General features: G+C 45.2%; 3 protein-coding genes across 3 annotated transcripts; 1 reads left to right on the top strand and 2 right to left on the bottom strand.

Annotated features, from left to right (window-relative positions):
- LOC122378610 (glycine-rich cell wall structural protein 1-like) lies at positions 1 to 1,456 on the bottom strand. The gene is made up of 2 exons (XM_043359853.1): positions 1,366 to 1,456; positions 1 to 616 (listed from the first exon to the last, which is right to left on the bottom strand). The coding sequence occupies exons 1-2, from the start codon at positions 1,369 to 1,371 to the stop codon at positions 155 to 157; spliced, it is 468 nt and encodes a 155-aa protein (XP_043215788.1). The 5' UTR covers positions 1,372 to 1,456; the 3' UTR covers positions 1 to 154.
- A 5,327-nt stretch (positions 1,457 to 6,783) lies between these two features.
- Positions 6,784 to 7,781, top strand: LOC122378609 (keratin, type II cytoskeletal 2 epidermal-like). The gene is made up of 2 exons (XM_043359852.1): positions 6,784 to 6,834; positions 7,167 to 7,781. Exons 1-2 carry the CDS (start codon positions 6,829 to 6,831, stop codon positions 7,671 to 7,673), a joined length of 513 nt encoding a protein of 170 aa, XP_043215787.1. The 5' UTR covers positions 6,784 to 6,828; the 3' UTR covers positions 7,674 to 7,781.
- An 8,089-nt stretch (positions 7,782 to 15,870) lies between these two features.
- LOC122378608 (glycine-rich cell wall structural protein-like) lies at positions 15,871 to 16,979 on the bottom strand. Its single transcript, XM_043359851.1, has 2 exons — positions 16,924 to 16,979; positions 15,871 to 16,571 (listed from the first exon to the last, which is right to left on the bottom strand). The coding sequence occupies exons 1-2, from the start codon at positions 16,927 to 16,929 to the stop codon at positions 16,032 to 16,034; spliced, it is 546 nt and encodes a 181-aa protein (XP_043215786.1). The 5' UTR covers positions 16,930 to 16,979; the 3' UTR covers positions 15,871 to 16,031.
- Between the last annotated feature and the right edge of the window lie 4,184 nt (positions 16,980 to 21,163).

Here is a 21,163-nt window from a genome sequence, read left to right as displayed (position 1 = left end):
AGCTAGGTAGTTTTTATTTGACAGAGAAGCACGGCCATAGGAACACAGTCAATGCACCATCACAAAACCCACATAAAGTAGCAATGAAGAGGTTATGGAACAGCCAGTCAACGCACCGACTACATACACATCGTTCGATTCCTTTTTATGCCGATTAGCAGTAGTATCCGTAGTGGCATCCGTATCTTCCCCTGCCGCCAAAGTTGCCGCGGAGTCCAAGGCCGAAGCTGCTGCCGAGTCCAAGGCCGAAGTTGCTGCCGAGTCCAAGGCCGAAGTTGCTGCCGAGTCCAAGGCCGAAGTTGCTGCCGAGGCCAAGGCCGAAGGCACTGTTGATTCCACCAAAGCCGTGGCCAAAGTTTCCGCTGAATCCGTGGCCGAAGCTGCCGAAGTTTCCGAAGCCATTGCTAAAGCCATTCAGACCACCGAAGGCGCTCAGTCCACCGAAGCTGTTCAGTCCACCGAAGCTATTCAGTCCACCGAAGCTGTTCAGGCCACCGAGGCCGCTCAGGGCACGGAAGCCACCCCGGTGGTAAGGGTAGTAGTAGTTGTTCTTGTAGTAGTAGTAGGGGGAGAAGCTGGCAGCGGCAGCAGCCACCAGGGTGAGGAGGATGACCAGCTGAAAAAGAAAATAGACGTTACATGTTTTCTGTAATACACACAACTGCACACAAAGTTAATTAACCCGCGCCGGGCCGGTGCTCTGAGATTCCGCGCCGGGCCGGGGGGAGTCTGAACACCCCCCCCCCCCTTCTAACACGGCTCCTGGGCCACGTAGCGACACGCGGTAAGCGGCAATCGAAAGAACGTCCAAAATAAGGACGAAAACACCTCGGTCATTTTTTGGGTCAGGTCAAAGGTCAGGTCACCAAAGGTCACCAAAGGTAAAATGTTGACTATTTCAACATTTTGGAAACTGCCAGCGGCTATCTCGGGAACCGATAGAGCTACAGCGCCGCGGAAAAGCGCATTCGATAGCCCTTTTACAGGCCTTTCTGATTAATGCTCTCAGATTTGACCTCAGGTCAACGGTTTAGCCTCCAGAGGGCAAAAACTCCAAAAATAGCCGTTTTTACGAAAAACGTTTTTTCGGCCATAACTATGACTCAAAAGAGCCATGACATTACTTTTGCCAGCATCGTGTTCCTCTCGTCGAGACGCGTCGAATGAACTATAATTTGACCTTGAAAGGTCAACTTGAAAATTTGACCTCAGGTCAAGGTCATGACCTGACCGAAAAAGGTCATGTTGCATATCAGTCGATCCGCAACGTCGAGCCGAACACATCTAAGGCGTACAAATGTGAACAGACTGGTGAATCACAAATTTTATTTTTCACGGCACTTGTTCAGTGTCAGTGCACGTTACCTTCATGATGACGTTGAAGTGAAGGTTCTGGAGCTGTGCTGCCGCTATCTTTGGACTGTGATGATGGAGTGAATGATGGAAACACCGAAACGCTTTTATATCAGAACTGGGCTCGATACAGGAAAATGTTTACAGCAATGGTTGTGTCAAACGGCATCGTCATCACTGGCCGTGTTCTTAGCTAAGCACGTTCCCAGAAAGACATATGCTTTAAAGTTTTAAACACCGGTCATTGCACGCTGCTCAGGTGTCAGCACATGTTAAGAAAACAACCAACAATTTCCTTCTCAGGTAGAAGCAAGCGTGACAAGGAGATTGGTGATAACTGAAAATTTATTGCATTTCATTTTTTGAAAGGAGCTCTGCTTTACGGCCCTGTATATAACTGTTTATACTTTATAGGGTGTCGCAGAACATGTGCTTTTAAACATGCGTTTACTGTTAAAAAAGTGTAATTGCACTCGATTCTAATGAGATACGGGAACAGCCATACGGCCATACGCTTGATTTTTAAACTTGGAAAGGTTCTTACTATACCGATGTGATCCCTGGTACATTGCCTTTTATTTCCACTGCGTTTCATTTCCAAATGCGTTCACACGTGGGAGATATTAACAAAACTTTGAACCTATGCATATTGGCCACTTTGCCTCATACCCTGGGGTAAAGCGGCCACCGGCGTCTTCTCAAGTCCAGGTATGATTCATGATGCAACGGAATAGTTGCATCATGTACGACAAGGGTATTTGATGGTGACAAGGTTTAAGCGAGGATGGATGTTTACTTTGTCATCTTCCAACCTGTAGGTAATCACTAGAAAGGATTTTCATGGAAAACATTTTATTGCATTATTTGGTAACTCATATAACCGAAAAGTGGCCAAGATGAACGCATGACGGCACATTTGAATATAAATGATGTTTTTTATCCAGATGGAAACAACTTATGGCCTATTAGGGGCTGGCCACTTCGCCCCGGCCACTGTGCCCCACGCATACCGTCCGAGACAAAAATATTCCAGGGTAAAAAAGCATTAACCCTCGCACGACCAGGCCATTTCTCATAACACGAACGACCAGGGGGGGGGGGGTGTTACGACCCCGCTGGTGTTTCGAAACGGAAGGTCGTAGAGCTTAGCGGAAAAAACCAACGGATTGCTCTCAACGAGATCTCGCGATTGGTGGTATATTTTTTGGTCCTAGGTCAACATTTGACCTACTTTTGACCGGTCAAAGGTCAAATTTTCGGAAAAATAGACTTTTTCAACTTTCCGCGGCGATTGCGGCAAAACGGTGGGAGATATCGACTTGAAACCTTCACTATCGTGTTCCTTGATCAATTCTCTATCGTTTGGTATGTATTTCGTTTCCCTAGCTCTAAAAATGGCGCGTTGGGAGCGCCGGAAGTCGGCAAGGTCACAGTCGGCGGCAGAAATTCGAAAAATCAAAATTTTTGATTTTTGATTTTGAAATTTAAATTTTTGAAATCTGATTGTATTTTTGGATTTGGAAGGTCCATTTCCTCCTTATAGAAGCTAATATTGCTGCATATTCCCATTGAGGTGACAAGAATTAGCAAAATAGTGGTTCGGGCGCTTTTCAAAAAATAGTACCGGACGCTGTTCCTCTTATGACGTCATAACTCCGTGACCTGACCTGACCCGGTCAATTTTCTTGCACCACACGATAGCCAATGCTTGCCCCAACATGCATGGGAAGTTTCATCATGATCCATCAAACAATGTGGGTATCACCGGCAGAAAACCTAGGGATTCGGCGCACACGTTTGGTAACTGTCGGCCGGAGGCTGTACCTCTTATGACGTCATAACTCCGTGACCTGACATGACCCGATCAATTTTTTTCGGCAAAAGATGCGCAAAGGTTGCCCCAGAGGGTATTTAAAATTTCAGCCCGCTACGACAAGCCGTTTAGCGTGCACTTCGAAAAAACCTCAGGGGGGGTTGATACAACCCCCCCCCCTAGGCGTTCTAGGGTTAAAATTGGTGGAAGACATGTACTTTAACCACGCAATGCATGAACAAGGACGCTTATAAAATTTCTAAACGGTTATGGAATAAAATAACATTTAAAAATTGTAAACATAGTTAGTAACCTGGCGAGCAATGTTTTTCCGTGTTTCACAGAACAATGGCGATGGGCCTGAAACCCCGGTCTGGCTCATTCGAACGACCGCGAAGAGAAGTATAATTGGAAACCATAAATTGGAACTGACGCCAGCTGTGGAGGGCTCAAACGATGGGTGGCCGCTTTGCCTCGGGTGGTCACTTTGCCCCACTGTCCCCTACTTCGCATCAGGCGTCGGGATTCGGAGACAACGAAACAGTGGTGCAAGCATTATTTCTCGGGCTTTGAGAAAATGCTTAATGACCTGGGAATATGTGATTCGATCACCATGGCCCATGCGATCATAGATCCAACATATGTTTCCCTGTGTGATCAGACGGGATCGATACATCCTAAATTTTAGCTTGCCTTGGTTGGGACTCACCCTGGTCGCAGATTCAACACCCGAATCGTATGCATGTCAGCCACTCAAGCAGTCGCCCTGGTGGGAATGTAAGTACCCATACTACCGGCTGCCTGGTGAGTGACTCTGACCGGACATGGGGGTGTGACCAATTAGATGTAGGCATGACATGATTATTATCTCATTCTACTTGATTATTGAATCAGCGTGATTAAGCCGTAGTCGCCACGCTATACATATGTGGGAGGCTTTTGATGTCAATACAATACATACATGCATACAAACATAAACAAAACTACCTACAAAGTCTACTTATATGTTCTTGTATATACCAAACAGTGGAGCTGCTGAGGCTTTGTTGCTATTTCGTCAGATATCACTCCCTTTAAAGGGACTATCCCACCTTTAACATGGGGTTTGAGTTGAGATAGCCAAGTTTGCGGCGAGGTTCAGAAACCACTATCTATCTAGGTTGCAACCCCCGCGGCCTCTTGGTGTTGAAGAAATTCGTTCCCTTCATTTGAAAATGGGCCTTGTGCAAGGCCCTATCTTCAACATGGAGCGACCGTTAGTGTGACGTCACCTCGTTTAGTCATTCTGATTTAAATGGGTTTGTTCGTTGAAAAATCGCTTAAAACTTGGTCTGAACTTTGTTGTGGTGCCTACAGAGTAAAAAGAATCAGCTTTATGACAGTAATGTGGCCTGGGGAAGGAGGTAATTTTGGGCTTTGACGTCACATATTTGAAAGTTTGTGTTTGGAATATGGGAAGCTTAAGATGTGTAATGAAAAATAAATGCCAGAACCGTGTTCCTGGTCATCCAATCTATAAAGTCGGGCACTATTTAACTGGTTTTAACAACATTTTAGAAGGTGGGATAGTCCCTTTAACCACTTCTCCCAGGTTCCATTAGTTATCGAGTATATCGTCCAGTCCCGGACCGTCCCTCCAATCAGGGTCTCTCGAAGGGCGAATTCGATGTCCGCGGCGGCCGGCGACACTTTTCAGACATCTTTCTGCATTATACTAGTTCAGTGTGGACGCGCGACTCCAACCATGTGCGGATCAAATGTAAGCTTTTACATAAAAGCGTCTGTACAGGGTGGGGCAGCATAATCGGGAATAAATATCAAACGGGATTATTTGGTCATGAATTTAAAAATATAGCTCCAAGCACTATTTTAACAACATCCCATCAATCGGTCACCTTTTACCTATCCCTCATCCTATTTGACCGCCCTTCGCGTCGATGACCTTCTCAAGGCGGGTCCAAAAGCACGCGCATGCACGTGCAGCCTCCTGCTTGTCCATGATCGCCCATCAGCTTCGTACCTTGCACTGAAGACCGTTTTTACTGATGATAAGTTGTTCATTAAACTTCTACCAAAAAACGCTCCATATAAAGAATTTGGTCGGATTTAAATCGGCGGAGTTGAAGGACCAGAAGTTTTTGGTTCATCTCAGGTGGAGGTGCCCTACACAATAACATGTCGTCCTCACTGCAGTACCAGCACGGACAGAGTCCTCGTAAGACGTGATCTGGACCGTCAGTGATCCTCTCTTCCGACGACTCCACGTGAGTCTGCCAGAGTGTGGATGTATTTACCAGAGGTGCTCGTTTTATCCGGGCTCGATGAAGTAGGGTGCACCACGTGCACCTCCCTTGAAGACCACCCATAGGTCCATCACCTCAACAGGATGTTTACTTTGCATGACCGCTGCAATATTCTCGATACAATCCCCTATATGGCATGCCATTCTTTTTTATCGTATTCCAGTCGGTGATAAGATTTTTGGTCGCTGAAGTTTTGAACATTGTTTCTTTTTAATATGCTCAAGAGCTTCTTCCTTATATTCAAGTGAGTCATCTTGTATGTCCTCTGCTAAGAGTTATTTTACGACGATTACGTTAACTTTTTGTCCTAAGTATCCCCACACAATCCTTATCGTCCGTGATAACACGTTGACCTGTCCAGCAACCTTTACGTGGAATGGCATTGTTTTAAACAAAATGTTCTTGTTTTACTCGTTTAACATTAGTGTCTATGGGCGCGCGCAAAGCACTTGGAGCACCGTCGAACTATTTTGCTGCTCTTTTCCAGGAAGTTGCATGCTCATGGATGTAGTCATGTCAGATGATGCACAACTTTTGGGCGTTTCATTGCCATGATATAATTTATCAAAATAATGCCATGCCTACTCATGACCAGAGCCCAAAAAGCATTCCCGATTATGCTGCCCCACCCTGTAGGTAGGTACAACGTTGATAATTGATATCTTTGGAAACACGCTTCATCAGAAACACGCTGTGATGTTTTCGTTACGTGGATGAAAAAGTTGATTAGGTATGAAATGTTTAATTGTGAGCCCTTTTTCCATCGAACAACCATTTCCAGCAACTGTTTCCGACATAATGATATTTTGCGACGAAGAATGCATGGATTGAACAATCGTATGGTAAATAATATTTTCGCCCATTCGAACGACGTCAGCAAAACACTAATGACCAAATATTCTTCGAAACATTCAATAAAAAGATTGACATGGCATATAAAACATTTTAGAAAAGCATGTACTAACAAAGCATTGTGTAGATGAAATATGAACGCCATAAGAGGATATCGAGAATGAATACCGGTCTATGTAGTGTCTAATAACCATGTCATGGCTGATGTGTACCCCAACACAGAACAAATGTGCGACTTTGGGTGCGCTGTACAAATGAGACAAGTTAAAAAAAGAATTGAAAACATACAAATAAATGTGTTTACAGAGTCGTGCCTCACAGAAAAGACGGACAAGTGTAGCAAGTTGTTTTGGATCTAGTTAGGTTTAATCTTGTTTTGATCAGTTTTCCTGTCTCGAACTCAGTGCTGGTAGGTATAAAAGCGTTTCGCTCTTTCCAGCATTCACTTCACTATTATATCACAGTCTAAAGACAGCGGCAGCACAGCTCCTTCTTTTCAATATCACCATGAAGGTAAACATACAGCATCTCTGATACGGTTGTAACAAACAGCAAAACCACCTAGATCTCTCGATCCATTCCGGCTCATTCATTTAGTTGTTGTCAGCCGTAGTGGATGCAATACGGCAAATTGAAAGTGTTTTCTGTTTTCATTTTATTCCGCAATTCCGTTTATCTTTATTTCGTCTCACCGTTACAATTGCCTGTAATGATCGGTTTATGATAATTCTTTTGCACATTTAGCTCTCAAATAAATATCAGCAAAATGCCACTATGATTTCTATCACGAACGGTTCTAGGATAAGAGAGGCGACGGAGAGACTGATGTTTTTGTTTTCTTTCAGCTGGTTATCCTCATCACCTTGGTGGCTGCTGCCGCTGCTGGTTTCTCCTCCTACAGCTACCCGTACCACCGGGGCTTCAGTGGCCTGAACGGCTTTGGCAACATCGGAAGCAGCTTCGGCCTTCGCAGCGGCCTCGGCCTCGGTCAAAGATTTGGCAGCGGCATTGGGCTTGGTCGCGGAATCGGTGGCTTCGCTGGAATCGGTAGCAGACTCGGCCTTGGATTCGGCAGCAGCTTTGGCCACGGCTTCAATAGCCTGAGCGGCCTCGGAGGCCTGAACAGCTTCGGAGGCCTGAACAGCTTCGGTGGCCTGAGCAGCTTCGGTGGACTGAATAGCTTCGGTGGACTGAACAGCTTCGGTGGACTGAGCGCCTTCGGTGGCCTGAATGGCTTTGGCAATGGCTTCGGCAACTTCGGACTTGGCTTTGGCAGCAACTTTGGCGGCAGACTCGGCAGCAACTTTGGCGGCAGGGGAAGGTACGGATGTCGTTACGGATACCACTGCTAACCATTAAATCTTATCGCGTGATATAGCTCGAATGGAATCGCTAGTTTACATTGACAATCCATTGAACCACAGATTAAGTGTGACGTAACTACTGCGTGTGCTATCGGTTGATTGTGTGTGTGAGTGTGATTGTGAGTGAACCGAATAAGTGATTGTATGAATGCGTTTAACTTGCAAATAAAATTTCATCTCGAACTTATGAAGTGTTCAAAAAGTTCGTGAATCATGTTCATCGATTAATGAGTGGACAACTGATATTACCTTTCGGTGATGACTAGAAGAGCGTTGCAATGCAAGCGTTACCTATTTGGTACTTTGTACCAGAAACTTCAAGACCCGGCATAAGTTTTATGTCTAAAAATATGCTCTCTAAGCGGCTGTATAAGATGCAGCTATTCTTTTTAGTGTTCAGTATATTCCCCACAAACAGAAATGTACGCACGAACACAATTTGGCATGCTCGCAACCAGGCTGTGCAGCACTGACGGCTTGATTTTCGACCACGCCCGTTTGAGCTGTACCTGCAGGGCACCGAAGCTGGCCGCCGGCTCCTGTTTGTCCAGGACCTGCTGGATGATAGCGCAAACCTCCTCGGCCAGGATTGGGTGCGGATTGTAGCCGGCTAACATCTCCTTCCTTCAGAAGTCCGCTAGGTTGGATTCGCACCACCGTTGGGCCCTGCAGCAGAGCGATGAGCTGACGCGCCGTCCCGCATGAAAATGCATGTCCACCTGTCATTGACAATGTGTCGACACTTCTTCCAATAGTGTCTCACGGTCCTGTCTGAAGATGGGATAGCCCGCCCCTTGCACGTAAGCTGCTTGGGCAATTTTGACACCAACTGGCCCCTCTCCCCGGTCGCCTTTTTCAATGCGATTTCTGTCACGGTCGAAGTGGTGGGCGAACACCCGGTCTGGAATTCGATCAGCAACACTGCCAGCAGCCGTATGCTTATCCCACCCACGCTGGTCTGTATACACACTGCAGTCAGATGTCCTAACTGATCAGCAATGGCACACGGGGTGATTTCGGCCTGGAGCATGCCATTGCCGACTGTCCGGTTCAGCTCCCCGATATAGATTTTCTGACCTTCATTTTGCGACGCGGCCGATCGGGTGGACAATCTGTGTGAAACTGGCCTTGGCTCGGTGACCCATGACCCGAGGTCCGTTCGCGACCTCACGTCCCGTAGTCAAGGGTCTAGCAATGCAGGGGTGCAGCCAGAACCGTTATCCCTAAAGGGTAGAAGCGATTAGGAGCCGGGAAGTGCTGCATAGTTAAGAGGACAAAACTATTGCCGGGTCCTGTAGCATCACGTCTTTGACGTGTAGTTTTGAGCCACTGCGTCATTGGGCCTACAAACGTCACGTGAACGTATACGTCAGCTTTTAGAAAAAAAAGAAATATTTTGGCTCTTCTTTGAGACATAAGTAATTATAACACTCATGACAGAGTGTACGACATTAGTCAGTCAGACGAAAGCCTTTACGAGTAGACGCCTGAGCCTGAACATCCGAGCCATATCGCAGTCGGGGGGGGGGGGGGGGGGATATGAAGCTTACAGGAGGTAGGAACCTTCCGGAATAATCACATTTTGGATATCTCGTATTTTTCCAAAGGGTCACCTATGTAGGTCAGGTCAGCCACGTGAACTCACTACCTATTGTCAGTGAACGCAGGTTACATGGATACTGTAATTTTAGGGTCGAAAATTATCTTACCAACACGAACATAGAATCGAGATTATGAACAATTTTGGCAAGGGATGAATATCAAATGTTTACATTATTGACGTTGCGTGACGTAATATAAGTACGACGTCATAAAAGGTCATCAGAGTTTTCGTCGATGCATATTGCATAAGTCTCGATCTAATTGAGCTAGCGTGTTGAGAAAACCATGAGCGGACTTACGAAAACCTGCCGAATTGCATAATTGGTATGACATGTGACCAGCTTCTTGACCTGAATGGCTGGACTTGACAATGTATCAGTGGCTAGACAAAGTATATCATTCGACGTGCCTGATTATGGTGAGCATGATGGGAACAAAGTGGCGACAAGTGTGATATTTTTTAAGTCATTTTAAAAACTAGACCCGTACCTGGGAGAGTTTGACCTGCCCTCAGAGGTCACTTGTTGACCTGAGATCTGTAAAAATATGTAGGAATGACGCCATGTGCGCATAGCTAAAGCCATCTACAGCCACTAAATGGTAGCCTTAACCCGCGCCCCGCTGCACACAGCCGCTATTTGAGTTCGGAAGTGGCCAAAATGCGATAACTCATTAACCAGTTGACATTTTGCCAAGGAATTTTTATTGTATGTGAAGTCAACCGTAAGGTCACATATGGGAACGTATGAGCATCCGTGCTGATACATCATTGCCGTAAAAATATTTTTGCTTGTAATCCGCGGATGACGGGTATATCCCATAACGTGGGTGACTCGGGAGGGGATTCTGCATAGCTTCCCTGCTGTCTTCGAAACTACTCGTTCAATACTAAAAGTTCAAACGGCTTCTGATAGGAATAGCTGACAAACGAAACCTAACTTTGTCACAAAAGGTCATGGAAAGGTCATGGGTCACAAAAGGTCATGGAAAAGGTCATGGAAGTAAATGTATACATTTTTAAGGTCATGCGACACATAATTAATGGTCCATTTCGGCAAAAGCATCTAAGAATGATGTCATCTGGGTCGTCCGATTCGAAACTATTTTCATTCGACAAATGAAGGTCAGGTCACGGCGAGGTCAGAAAGGCCAAATTTTGAAGTTGAACATTCCCAACAAAAAAGATGTGCATCGGATGCAATTTGAGCTCTGGAACACGATGATGCTATTCGTTTTGGTTTTTGATGTCAAGAACGTACTGAAATTGCCTTTGCAATATCGAAAATTGTGATTAACCGACTACGGTAAAATGCAAAAGCCGATAACATTGCCATTTCTGAAGATATCTGACTGAAACTTTCCAAAAGCAATGCAAATGTTACATACAAAAGCCAATAAGGTTCATTCTGGTCGATGGCTGCTCCCCAAAACTCTGAATGTTATCAACCATATCGGACATTCTTACGATGTTCTGTTGGCTGGATGTCTTTTTGCTTTATTGAAGTTGATCAGACTACATTCAGTTAAGACGACGTGCATTTATTGGTCACCAGAAAGTATACCCACAAGTCAATCGACAATCGACAACCAACAAATGCAATCGACACGAGCGTCGAGCACCCCTCAGCACAAGCAACTGCCGGGAGCGATTATAGACGGACCGCGCTCCTCTCACGCAGCTGATTGGTCAGCTCCCGAACCGTACGGACGTCAGCTGCACAGCCGCCGCCCGGCCGACCTGATCGAGGTCGGCCGGGCGGCGACCTAGCGTCACTAAAACTGCAATAACTTTTGCCGGCAGTGTGATGCCGACCTAATTTTTTCAGCAAATGAATCACAATTGGACGGTAGATGTTGTGGACGTTGTCTCGGTGTGAAGCACGCTGTGCGTTTTTTGGTAGGCCTATGTAGGGGAGAGCGGGGTCAAATGTAACACGGGGCAATTGTAACAGTGTTAATAATTCATAAACTTACCAATAGAATGAGCTGATGTTCAGACCGAAAATGCGTAAGTCTATACTGCCTTTCCTAACGGAGTTTGAAGCGAAAGTGCCGGGTATGTCGATGGATGTGCACAGTAATGTGTTTTTGAGAGCATTTTGTAGATTTTTATGCCGTTATATTTGATTAGCTCATTCCCGCCATTGAAAAGATATTGACTTCAGACTTTGTGTAAGCGTTGGCAGGCTTGTTGTCGATAAATTGAAAGCATTAAATGCTGCCTACATGCAACATCTTTTTGCGCCAGTTTCGTCTAAAATATGTCAAGGCGCGACGGGGACAATTGTAACATTTTTGCAGGGGTCAAATGTAACAGGTTATAGGTCAGTGGCCATTATGTCAAAGTCGTCAAATTTTCAAGGGAGATGAAACATTGCTAGAATTAAGAGAACTGTAAGTTTTGTCGCAATCGGCAGCTTTTTACGCGATTTATTTGCGAAAAACCAAGGCAGAGGAGGTCCATCCAACCCCTGTATAAGTGCGAGGTTTTATGCCTTTTTCCTGAGAAGAACCGTCCCTACCAAGTCTAGGAAGATGAACAAGTGTTCAATACTTTTGTTAAATCAAAGTTTTGGAAAAAGTTGTGTTGCTGTAGCCTGTAAATGAACATGTTACAATTGTCCCCGGGTGGTGTTACTTTTGACCCCGTATCTGGGGTGAATTGTAACAGCTGAATTGACTTTTTTCGAACAACAATTTTGACCCGAAAAAGAAGTTATTTCGGAAATGTTTTAACTGCATTTTAAAGACAAAACATCATAGTTTCTGAAAATAAAAGAAAGAGCTTTATAGCTGCAAACGTGTTTGCACCAGATGATAAAATGCAAAAAATGTTACAATTGACCCCGTTCTCCCCTAAATATTGAAATCCTCAAGCCCTTCTGCTTTGTGCAAGTGTGCAACAATTGGCTTAAAATAACTGAGTGGGAAGTTTTTTAGATGCACTTTTGTTACCAATGGATTCCGCACATTTTCCCCTTTCAGCTGATATCTTACTTACGCATGTTCAAGCGAAGAATATGGCAGGAGACTCGTCAACATTTACATCAAAATCGCAGCACAAGTTCGGTCTCACGGAGTAAAGCAAAACGGTGTACTTTGGGAGCCCACCAATCTGTGCCAGAATGAGTAATATTTTTTCTGGATGATATTTTATACGGTCTGATCAATTTACGACCAGAAAATGTGAGAAAATCACGCTTTAAAATTTGTCGAAAATTAGGGTATTGGCCACTTCTGAACCCAGATAGCGGCTGTGTGCGCTGGGCTATTCAGCCATACGCGCCCTGCCCCTGTCTAACTTCCGAACCGATGGTCGTAGAAAGACGGGGAGAACGGCAATAGAAAGCTCTCAACAAGGCGGATCTTAAGAGCCCAATTTTGTTTGCTTAAGTCGGTCAGAGGTCAGGTCAAGGTCAGGTCAAGGGTACAAAATGCAAGTTTCTACATTATCGGCCTAGCACCGTAGTTGCCGAAGAATGGACTGAGACTGATTGCCCAAAACGTGTTTTTAGGCTACCAAGACAATATTCGTTGCATACAATATCATCATAAGGTCAAGGTCAAGGTCTGGTCAGGTCAGGTCAGGTCACCAAAAACAAAATATAGAAAAGGGCATGTGCGACACATGTTTTAGGGGTCATCTTATTCATAGAATTCAATAGGCACACTCAATAAGTGACCTGGACCAACTCTGGATAAATTTCAGTTCGAGGTCAGGTCAAGGTCAGGTCAAGTGAGGTCAAATTTTGAAGTTGGTTGTTAAGGCCTTAAATGGTGTCTATCTGATGTAGTTTTTCGCGGCAAATCGAATGGTGCTCTTTTTGTTTCCGTACGAGGTCTAGAACTTCCAAAAAAATCATTTTTTTCAAAAATTTTGTGTGTCGTGACGTCAATTTTTTTTAATAACTCCCACATTTTTTAAGCCGATTCTTCTGAAAACTGGTTTGTAGGTGAACATAGACCACTTCTCTGACATATATTCCGGTTTTTTTCGATACACTCAAAATTTTGGATTTTATGATTATTTTCCCAAAACAGTCAGTTTTTTAGAAAAAATGGCCAAAATCCAAAATTTTCAAAAACTGAGATAACTATTTGATAGACAAAATAGAATCACGCATAACTTTTTTGTTACGTCTTAATTCCTTTAAAAACGAAAATTTTAGCGGCGTTTGAAATTTTGCCGTTTTTGAGGCCAAAATGGCAAACATGACGTCACTAAAACGTCATTTTCTCAAATATTTTCCGACGGATTTCGCTCAAATTTTCAGGGAACGTGTCAAAGTGAGGTATGATAAGGGACTTAAAGTTTGACGTCGCTGGCGTAACGGGTTTAGAAGCTATTGGCGAAAAACGGGAGGGGGCAGATTCTGCCCCCCCCCCCCAGCGGGGTGTGGGTTAAAATTTGCAGTGATAAATTTCGGTGAGAGTATAATGCACAACATATAGCAAATTTAGGCATCAGTGACCTGAGCTCGGGTCAATTTTGCGATCCACACCAAGTCCAGAGGAAAAAAATTGAGCTGCGCCTCTTAGACAAAAGTCATGCTACACACTCACACATCGTGCAGCATGAAGTGAATCATGATTCATGAATCGAAAAAAAAATGACCCAGCCGACTCACTAGCTCTGAGCTGTCACCGCTATTTCCGTCTTTCATAGAGGATTGAAGACTTGAGGCGAATGAGTTCATGAAGTTGAGAGGGGTTCCCAATTTTGCAAAGGGTCCATCCCGTCTGTTTCAGGATTCAGAGAGCATCCAGTATGGTCATTGGTCATCGATCACTGATTGTGATCTGTGGTTTTGCTTTTTGATTTTCGATTGCAATGGGATTTCAACATTCCTTTATTGTTTGAGGATATTTATTGTTTGTTTATAGCATCTTCAAAAGTCATGTACATCAGCTTTTTTAACCCGCGCCCCGCTGGGCTATTCAGCCATACGCGCCCTGCTGGGGGGGGGGGGGGCAGATTCTCCCCCCTAGCTAACTTCCGAACCGATGGTCGTAGAAAGACGGGGAGAACGGCAATAGAAAGCTCGCAACAAGGCGGATCTTTAGAGCCCAATTTTCTTTGCTTACGTAGGTCAGAGGTCAGGTCAAGGTCAGGTCAATGGTACAAAATGCAAGTTTCTACAGTATCGGCCTTGCACCGTAGTTGCCGAAGAATGGACTGAGACTGATTGCCCAAAACGTGTTCTTAGGCTACCAAGACAATATTCGTTGCATACAATATCATGCAAAGGTCAAGGTCAAGGTCAGGTCAGGTCACCAAAAACGAAATATAGAAAAGGGCATGTGCGACACATGTTTTATGAGCCATTTTATTCATAGAATTTGATAGGCACAGTAGCACTCAATAAATGATATGGACCACATCTGGATAAATTTCAGATCGAGGTCAGGTCAAAGTCAGGTCAAGTGAGGTCAAATTTTGAAGTTGGCTGTTAAGGCCTAAAAAGGTGTCTATCTGATGCAGTTTTTCACGGCAAATCGAATGGTGCTATTTTTGTTTCCGTACGAGGTCTAGAACTTCCAAAAAATCATTTTTCGAAAATTTTGTGTTTCGTGACGTCATAAAATTTTGAATAACTCCCACATTTTTGAACTGATTCTTCTAAAAATTGGTATGTAGGTGCACATAGACCAGTTCTCTGACATATATTCCGGTTTTTTCGATACACTCAAACTTTTGGATTTTATAATTATTTTCCCAAAAAAAGTCAGTTTTTTGAAAAAAAAAATTGGACCAAAATCCAAAATTTTCAAAAAACCGAGATAGCCATTTGATAGACAAAGAAGAATCGCGTATAACCTTTTTCTGTTACGTCTTGATTCCTTTAAAAATGAAGATGTTAGCGGCGTTTGAAATTTTGCCGTTTTTGAGGCGAAAATTGCGAACATGACGTCACTACAACGTCATTTTCTCAGCAATTTTCCGACAGATTTCGCTCAAATTTTTAGGAAACGTGTCAAATTGATGTAAGATAAGGTACTGAAAGTTTGACGTCGCTGGCGTAACGCGTTTAGAAGTTATTGACGAAAAACGGGAGGGGCAGATTCTGCCATCCCCCCCCCCCCCAGCGGGGTGCGGATTAAAGCTTTAGCAGTTTCAATTTATGACAAAATATTTGTTGTGTTGCTCCAAACCATTTCGAAAGATTCAGGTTATGCACCAAGAATATTGTGCCAAAACATAAGATGATTCGAGAAACGGTTTTGTACATATTGATGATAACGTTCAAAACAGAAAACCGTGCACTTAATTCGCTTTTATACGTTTCATATCTTCTAGGAAGATCTGGAGGCTCAGAAGTCTGAACAGAACTACATGACCGTGTAGGTAGGCGCTGTTGGAATTTAAAGAAACACCACGGAGGGCTGAGTATCCGCATCTACGACCTCGTTCTTACTGGTCATCTGCATGATCTTCGCAGGCGGAGGCCTTTAGTGAAGTTTTGCGTCGCGAGACCTAAGCCTCAATTCAATTCAGAAGTATGCATGAGTGAACCAAGTGTAGCAATTCTCGAAGATTCAGCGGATGGACGAGCTTCAGCAATTTCGAACTCCTGTTCTGCATATGATTTATTTGCAAGAAAGCACACTCATACTGGAACACCCAATTCACACACTTTCGCACACACAGAGGAGACAGCGGCATACTAAGTTGTCAATTGTCAGCTTAACAGTCGGCCATTGTTACAGGGTAGTTGGAAAGTGTTGAATGAAAATTGGGCGCGATTAGCAGTAGTATCCGTAGTAGCATCCGTACCTTCCCCTGCTACCAAACCTGCGTCCGATTCCACTAAAGCCCTGGCCAAAGCTGCTGCTGAATCGATTACCGAAAACGTGGCCGAAGTTGCTGCCGAGTCCAAGGCCGAAGTTGCTGCCGAGGCCAAGGCCGAAGTTGCTGCCGAGTCCAAGGCCGAAGTTGCTGCCGAGTCCAAGGCCGAAGTTGCTGCCGAGGCCAAGGCCGAAGGCGCTGCTGACTCCACCAAAGCCGTGGCCAAAGTTTCCGCTGAATCCGTGGCCGAAGTTGCTGTTGAATCCATGGCCGAAGCTGCCGAAGTTTCCGAAGCCATTGCTAAAGCCATTCAGACCACCGAAGGCGCTCAGTCCACCGAAGCTGTTCAGTCCACCGAAGCTATTCAGTCCACCGAGGCCGCTCAGGGCACGGAAGCCACCCCGGTGGTAAGGGTAGTAGTAGTTGTTCTTGTAGTAGTAGTAGTAGGGGGAGAAGCTGGCAGCGGCAGCAGCCACCAGGGTGAGGAGGATGACCAGCTGAAAAAGATAGACGTATTCCTTATTGCTTATCTCAACACTGGGAACGTCAAGCAACACGATCCCAGATCCACTTAATTCCTAAGAAAAAAAAATGAGAACATGCGCTTTAATAATGTCTGACCAGGATGGTGTACTGTAACCTAGTATCCCATTCCTATTTCCTGGTGATGGCCTCGGGTCTGTAGGCATTGGATTCAGATTTTACTGAACGTGGAGTGAAAACCCACAAGGACACTGCCCTCAGGGAACAGAGAATGGTGAAAATTGACATGGTGAACCATAATCGTGATAATTGTAAACTGTTAAGAGGAGAAAAGGTCCCGCAATCATCTTGATGGTGCAGGTTTACCTTCATGGTGATTTGGAAGTTGAAGGTTTTGGAGCTGTGCTGCCACTGGCTTTGGACTGTGATGATGAAGTGAATTATGCCAACAGCGAAACGCTTTTATACCAGAACTAACCGACCCAGGAAAACTGTTCTAACCAACTATCAAGTCTAGAGGAATGTAAAAGTTCACGGTCGCACTTGTCCGTGCTTTCTGACAAGCACGACTCTGTCAAAACATTTATTTGCTAACAAATCTTATATCACGCTGAACACGTCCACGCATTTCTTGAAAATCAACAACTAATGAATGTCATGACAACTTTCCAGATGTATATGTTACGGGCCAAGTGCGAAGGCTAGTCCGTTTGCGAACGGACTAGTCCATTCGCGAATGGACTAGGCCGTTTGCGAATGGCGGTCCGTTTGCAAACGGACTAGTCCGTTTGCGAATGGCCGGCCATTCGCGAATGGCCTAGGCCGTTTGCGAACGGACGGGTTTGTGGCGTTGCACTTAGCCGCCGGAAGCATGGATCCTCGGATTGGGGTACGATTCCGAATGAATGGGGGACCGCTGGTCGATGCAGGGGCGTCGCCGACGGGGGGGGGGGTCGGAGGGGTCCGGACCCCCCCCCCACACACACACACATTCTTGAAAATATGCTGGTCCGACGCCCCCCCCCCTCCCCCCCACACACACACTCTTGGCCACGAAAATAGATCAAGAATAAAATAAAATATTTTAAAAACGATTTTGGTGCATTCTCAAAATAAAATTGTCTAAATCCGAGGAGTTTTCAGTATTTGGTGGGGATTACTTTGACTGACCGTCCGACCAGATCCCCTAGTCGAAAATCCGTGGCGACGCCACTGCGTCTATATGTTTAGTTTGTTCTCCGGAGCAGATCTGCGAGCTGGCGCAACTCTGGGTTAAGGTCTCCACACACCTGGTCCATTCGGGATGCGACTTTCCGCTGAACCCTGCACAACGCGGAAATTATAGCAACGTGTTGCCGCTGGCCAGGCTTCGGCCACCGATCTGGATCTGGGGGAGGTCAAATATCCCCGTGACCTTCGAACAGCGGAGAGTCGCGTGGTGTGCGGAGACCAATAGTCAGTGCTCCGGGCTCCCCGCTGATGACCCGACCTGACCTTGGTCGAGTTTGTGGCGCTCGATTCATTCTGCTCTGGTGTGGTGTACCGGGACGGTGCGGCTTGTGTGTAGTGAGTGCGGTGCGGTGAGTGTTCGAAAAACTGTTGCGTTGCATTGCATTTAACAATACGCGCACTGCAGGGGGGGGGTTGCTTTCAACCCCCCCTGTGGTTTTTCACAGATCACGAGGAAAACGGCGGCGCGCAGCAAAGCCAAATTTTGTATACCTTTTCTCCCATATTCTGCGCACATTATGTGAAAATGCTGACTCCAGATGACCTCTTGCTGGATATTTCGCACTTGGCCTGACTTCGCACTTGGACTGGGAGCATAAACGCCCGTCCATTCGCAAACGGCCTAGGCCAACTGCAATAACGCACATGGACTAGTCCATTCGCAAACGGCCTAGTCCAAGTGCGTTATCGCACTTGGACTAGGCCATTCGCGAATGGACTAGCCTTCGCACTTGGTCCGCAACATATATAATCTCATGTGCTCTGTTTTAAACGTATCATACGAACATTTGTAAAAATGGATGGTAGTTCGCGGCTGAATATTATTTGAATTTTGGAGTAAATATTCTTCACGTAATGTGTCACCAGTATAACGCCTTTTGGGGTGACTAACGGAGCGAGCGAAAGGGTGAGCCTTGCACGTGCGAAATTACGAGGGGGTACCTCCAACTGAGTTGTGCACGGCACCCTACTAACCGGTCTCTAGCGATGTGCCAAATTTGAGCACAATCGGCCCAGCCGTTCTCGAGATCTGGAAGCGGCACCCTGCACGTGCGCACGTGCAAAATGGGTCCCAACTGACTGTTGCACGGCACCCTACTAACCGGTTCCTAATCATGTACCAAATTTGAGCGCCATCGGTCCAGCCGTTCTCGAGATCTGGAATCGACCCCTGCACGTGCGCACGTTCAGCAGCACCTCAACTCTGGCACATGGATATGCATTGCATAGTGGGTGCTTACCTACATGCCAACTTTCAGCGCAATCGGCCAAGTAGTTACCGAGATATTGCAACAATTACAAAAGTGACACCTCTTCGTTCTGCACGTGGCACGTGCATAAGGGGTCACCCACATGCATCGGGAATATTCCAATACTTGGTAGAAGGAATGAAGCTACCCTACAAAAATTACCGCATGTAAATCAGTCAAGTGGTTGCTGAGATATAAGCCTCGCAAAAGCGTGACCACGGCCGGCCGGCCGGCCGGCCGTGGTCATACTCAGAAATTTCCGTTAATCTAAGGAAAGACTACGCTCGCTTCGCTCGCTCCGTAATGATGTACATATATTAATATCAACATTGGACCTGTGATAGGGTCAAGCGATTGTCGCCATGGAGTGAGTGAAAATTTTCGCACCCACTAATCATTTCTAAAAACAACCTTACAAAATATAAAATGGCACCAAAATTAACGGCTTTCAACAATGACTTTCGGTAATTTTTAGCTTAACTCAGCATAGAAGCGACTGGAGGATATCATGAATCTGTTATGGGAGAATGTGAATAATCTTATCCAAAACTGTTGAAAGCTTTACTAGATTTAAAAATGGTCCTGTGTATCTGTTAAAACTCCAGGAACGATTTCACGTCAGATTTGATCAAAGGGTGGCCCTGGCCATATAATGCCACTGGATGCAGCTAGTCTTCTTCAAGCACTAGCTATTGTTTGAACTTATTATCATTATGACAATTGTGTTGTGCAGTATTCAGTATTGTATTATATCTGTACAATCATAAGCGATCATAGGCGCGGGAGCCGGGGGGGGGGGGGCAGTGGGGGCAGCTTGCCCCCCCCCCAACTCTGGGGCCGTGGGGGCGGTGCCCCCACAGCTTTGAGACGGAATACCACACTTTTTGCAAATGTTTTCTTTTTTTTTGTTGAAAAAGCCGAGGGGTGAAAAATAAGTGGCCTAAAACCGGTGAGAAAACTAGATTTGGGGGTACCCTAGGTTAATCTCTATTATGGTGTGGCCCCCCCCCAGTCGGAAAGTAGTTCCCGCGCCCCTGTAAGCGATCCACATACTCAAATTGCATGGCGATATGATCAAATAGGAAACTTCCAATGCTATATGCCTACTTAACTTACCTTTGATTTTTATCTGATCATCTGGGGCACGAAGGAGTACTGAGGCCAGCCCGGCCCAGACCCATGGGGCTCACAGCCCGGCCCAGCCCGAACTCGTTCATGGTAAAAGTGTGAGAGCCCAGCCCGGCCCGGCCCGTCAAAACAAATGGGTTTGAATTTTTTGATACCACGCAGGTATTAGGTATTACGCAGGTAAACGGCGGCGCACAGCGCCGCCAAATTTACAGTACCTTCCCGAGCATCAATGTAACACCTTCACACAAAATTTCAAGTCTTAGGTCACCTTAGGTCAGGGGTAATTGAGGTCAAACTTGGGTCATGTTGGAGCAAAAATGAGCAAAAAGCATGAAATCTTGAAACGCTCACAAAAGATGCAGTTACCAAGGAAGTTCAAAGTTCTTTATATCGTCATGTAGAAAAACAATAGCGCTACAAAACTGTTATCTCGGATTTTCAAAATTTTAAAATAAAAAAAGTTGATTTTTTACGCAAAAAAGATTCCAAACGTTTTTTTCCGAATTTCCAAAAAACGGGATATTTGTGATAGTCTCTGCTCTATTCTATCTGCATACCAAATTTTAGATCGATTCCTCCTTTTTTGCCAAGTTATAGCGAAACATTTGTTCGAAATTATTAAGTCAAATTTTTGAACTCAATTCTTAGTCATTCTAGACCACGTAGCGCAAAACAAAGACAACCTTTGAACTCCCCGTGCCGAGCTGCATCGAATCGATACCCCTTTTATGCAAAATATCAACTTTGAAATATGACCTAATTTGACCTGACCTTGATCTGACCTTTACCAGAACATAATCTAAACTGGTTCCAAAGGCTGCCTGACCCACATATCGCATTTGACATATAAAATGAATCATAAAACATGCCTCACATGATATTTTCAAATTGTGACCCTTAGTGATCGGACCTATGTGACCTGACCTAGTGTCAGTGACCTCAAATAGCAAAATATGTGTTTGACGAACAATTCCCCATCGATGATTTTCAATGAA

Source organism: Amphibalanus amphitrite, unplaced genomic scaffold, assembly GCF_019059575.1.
Source record: "Amphibalanus amphitrite isolate SeventyFive unplaced genomic scaffold, NRLGWU_Aamphi_draft 000062F_arrow, whole genome shotgun sequence".
NCBI classification, from domain to species: Eukaryota; Metazoa; Arthropoda; class Thecostraca; order Balanomorpha; family Balanidae; genus Amphibalanus; species Amphibalanus amphitrite.
The sequence above is the reverse complement of the archived record's forward strand: the minus strand, read 5'-3'. Positions and strand labels throughout refer to the sequence as shown.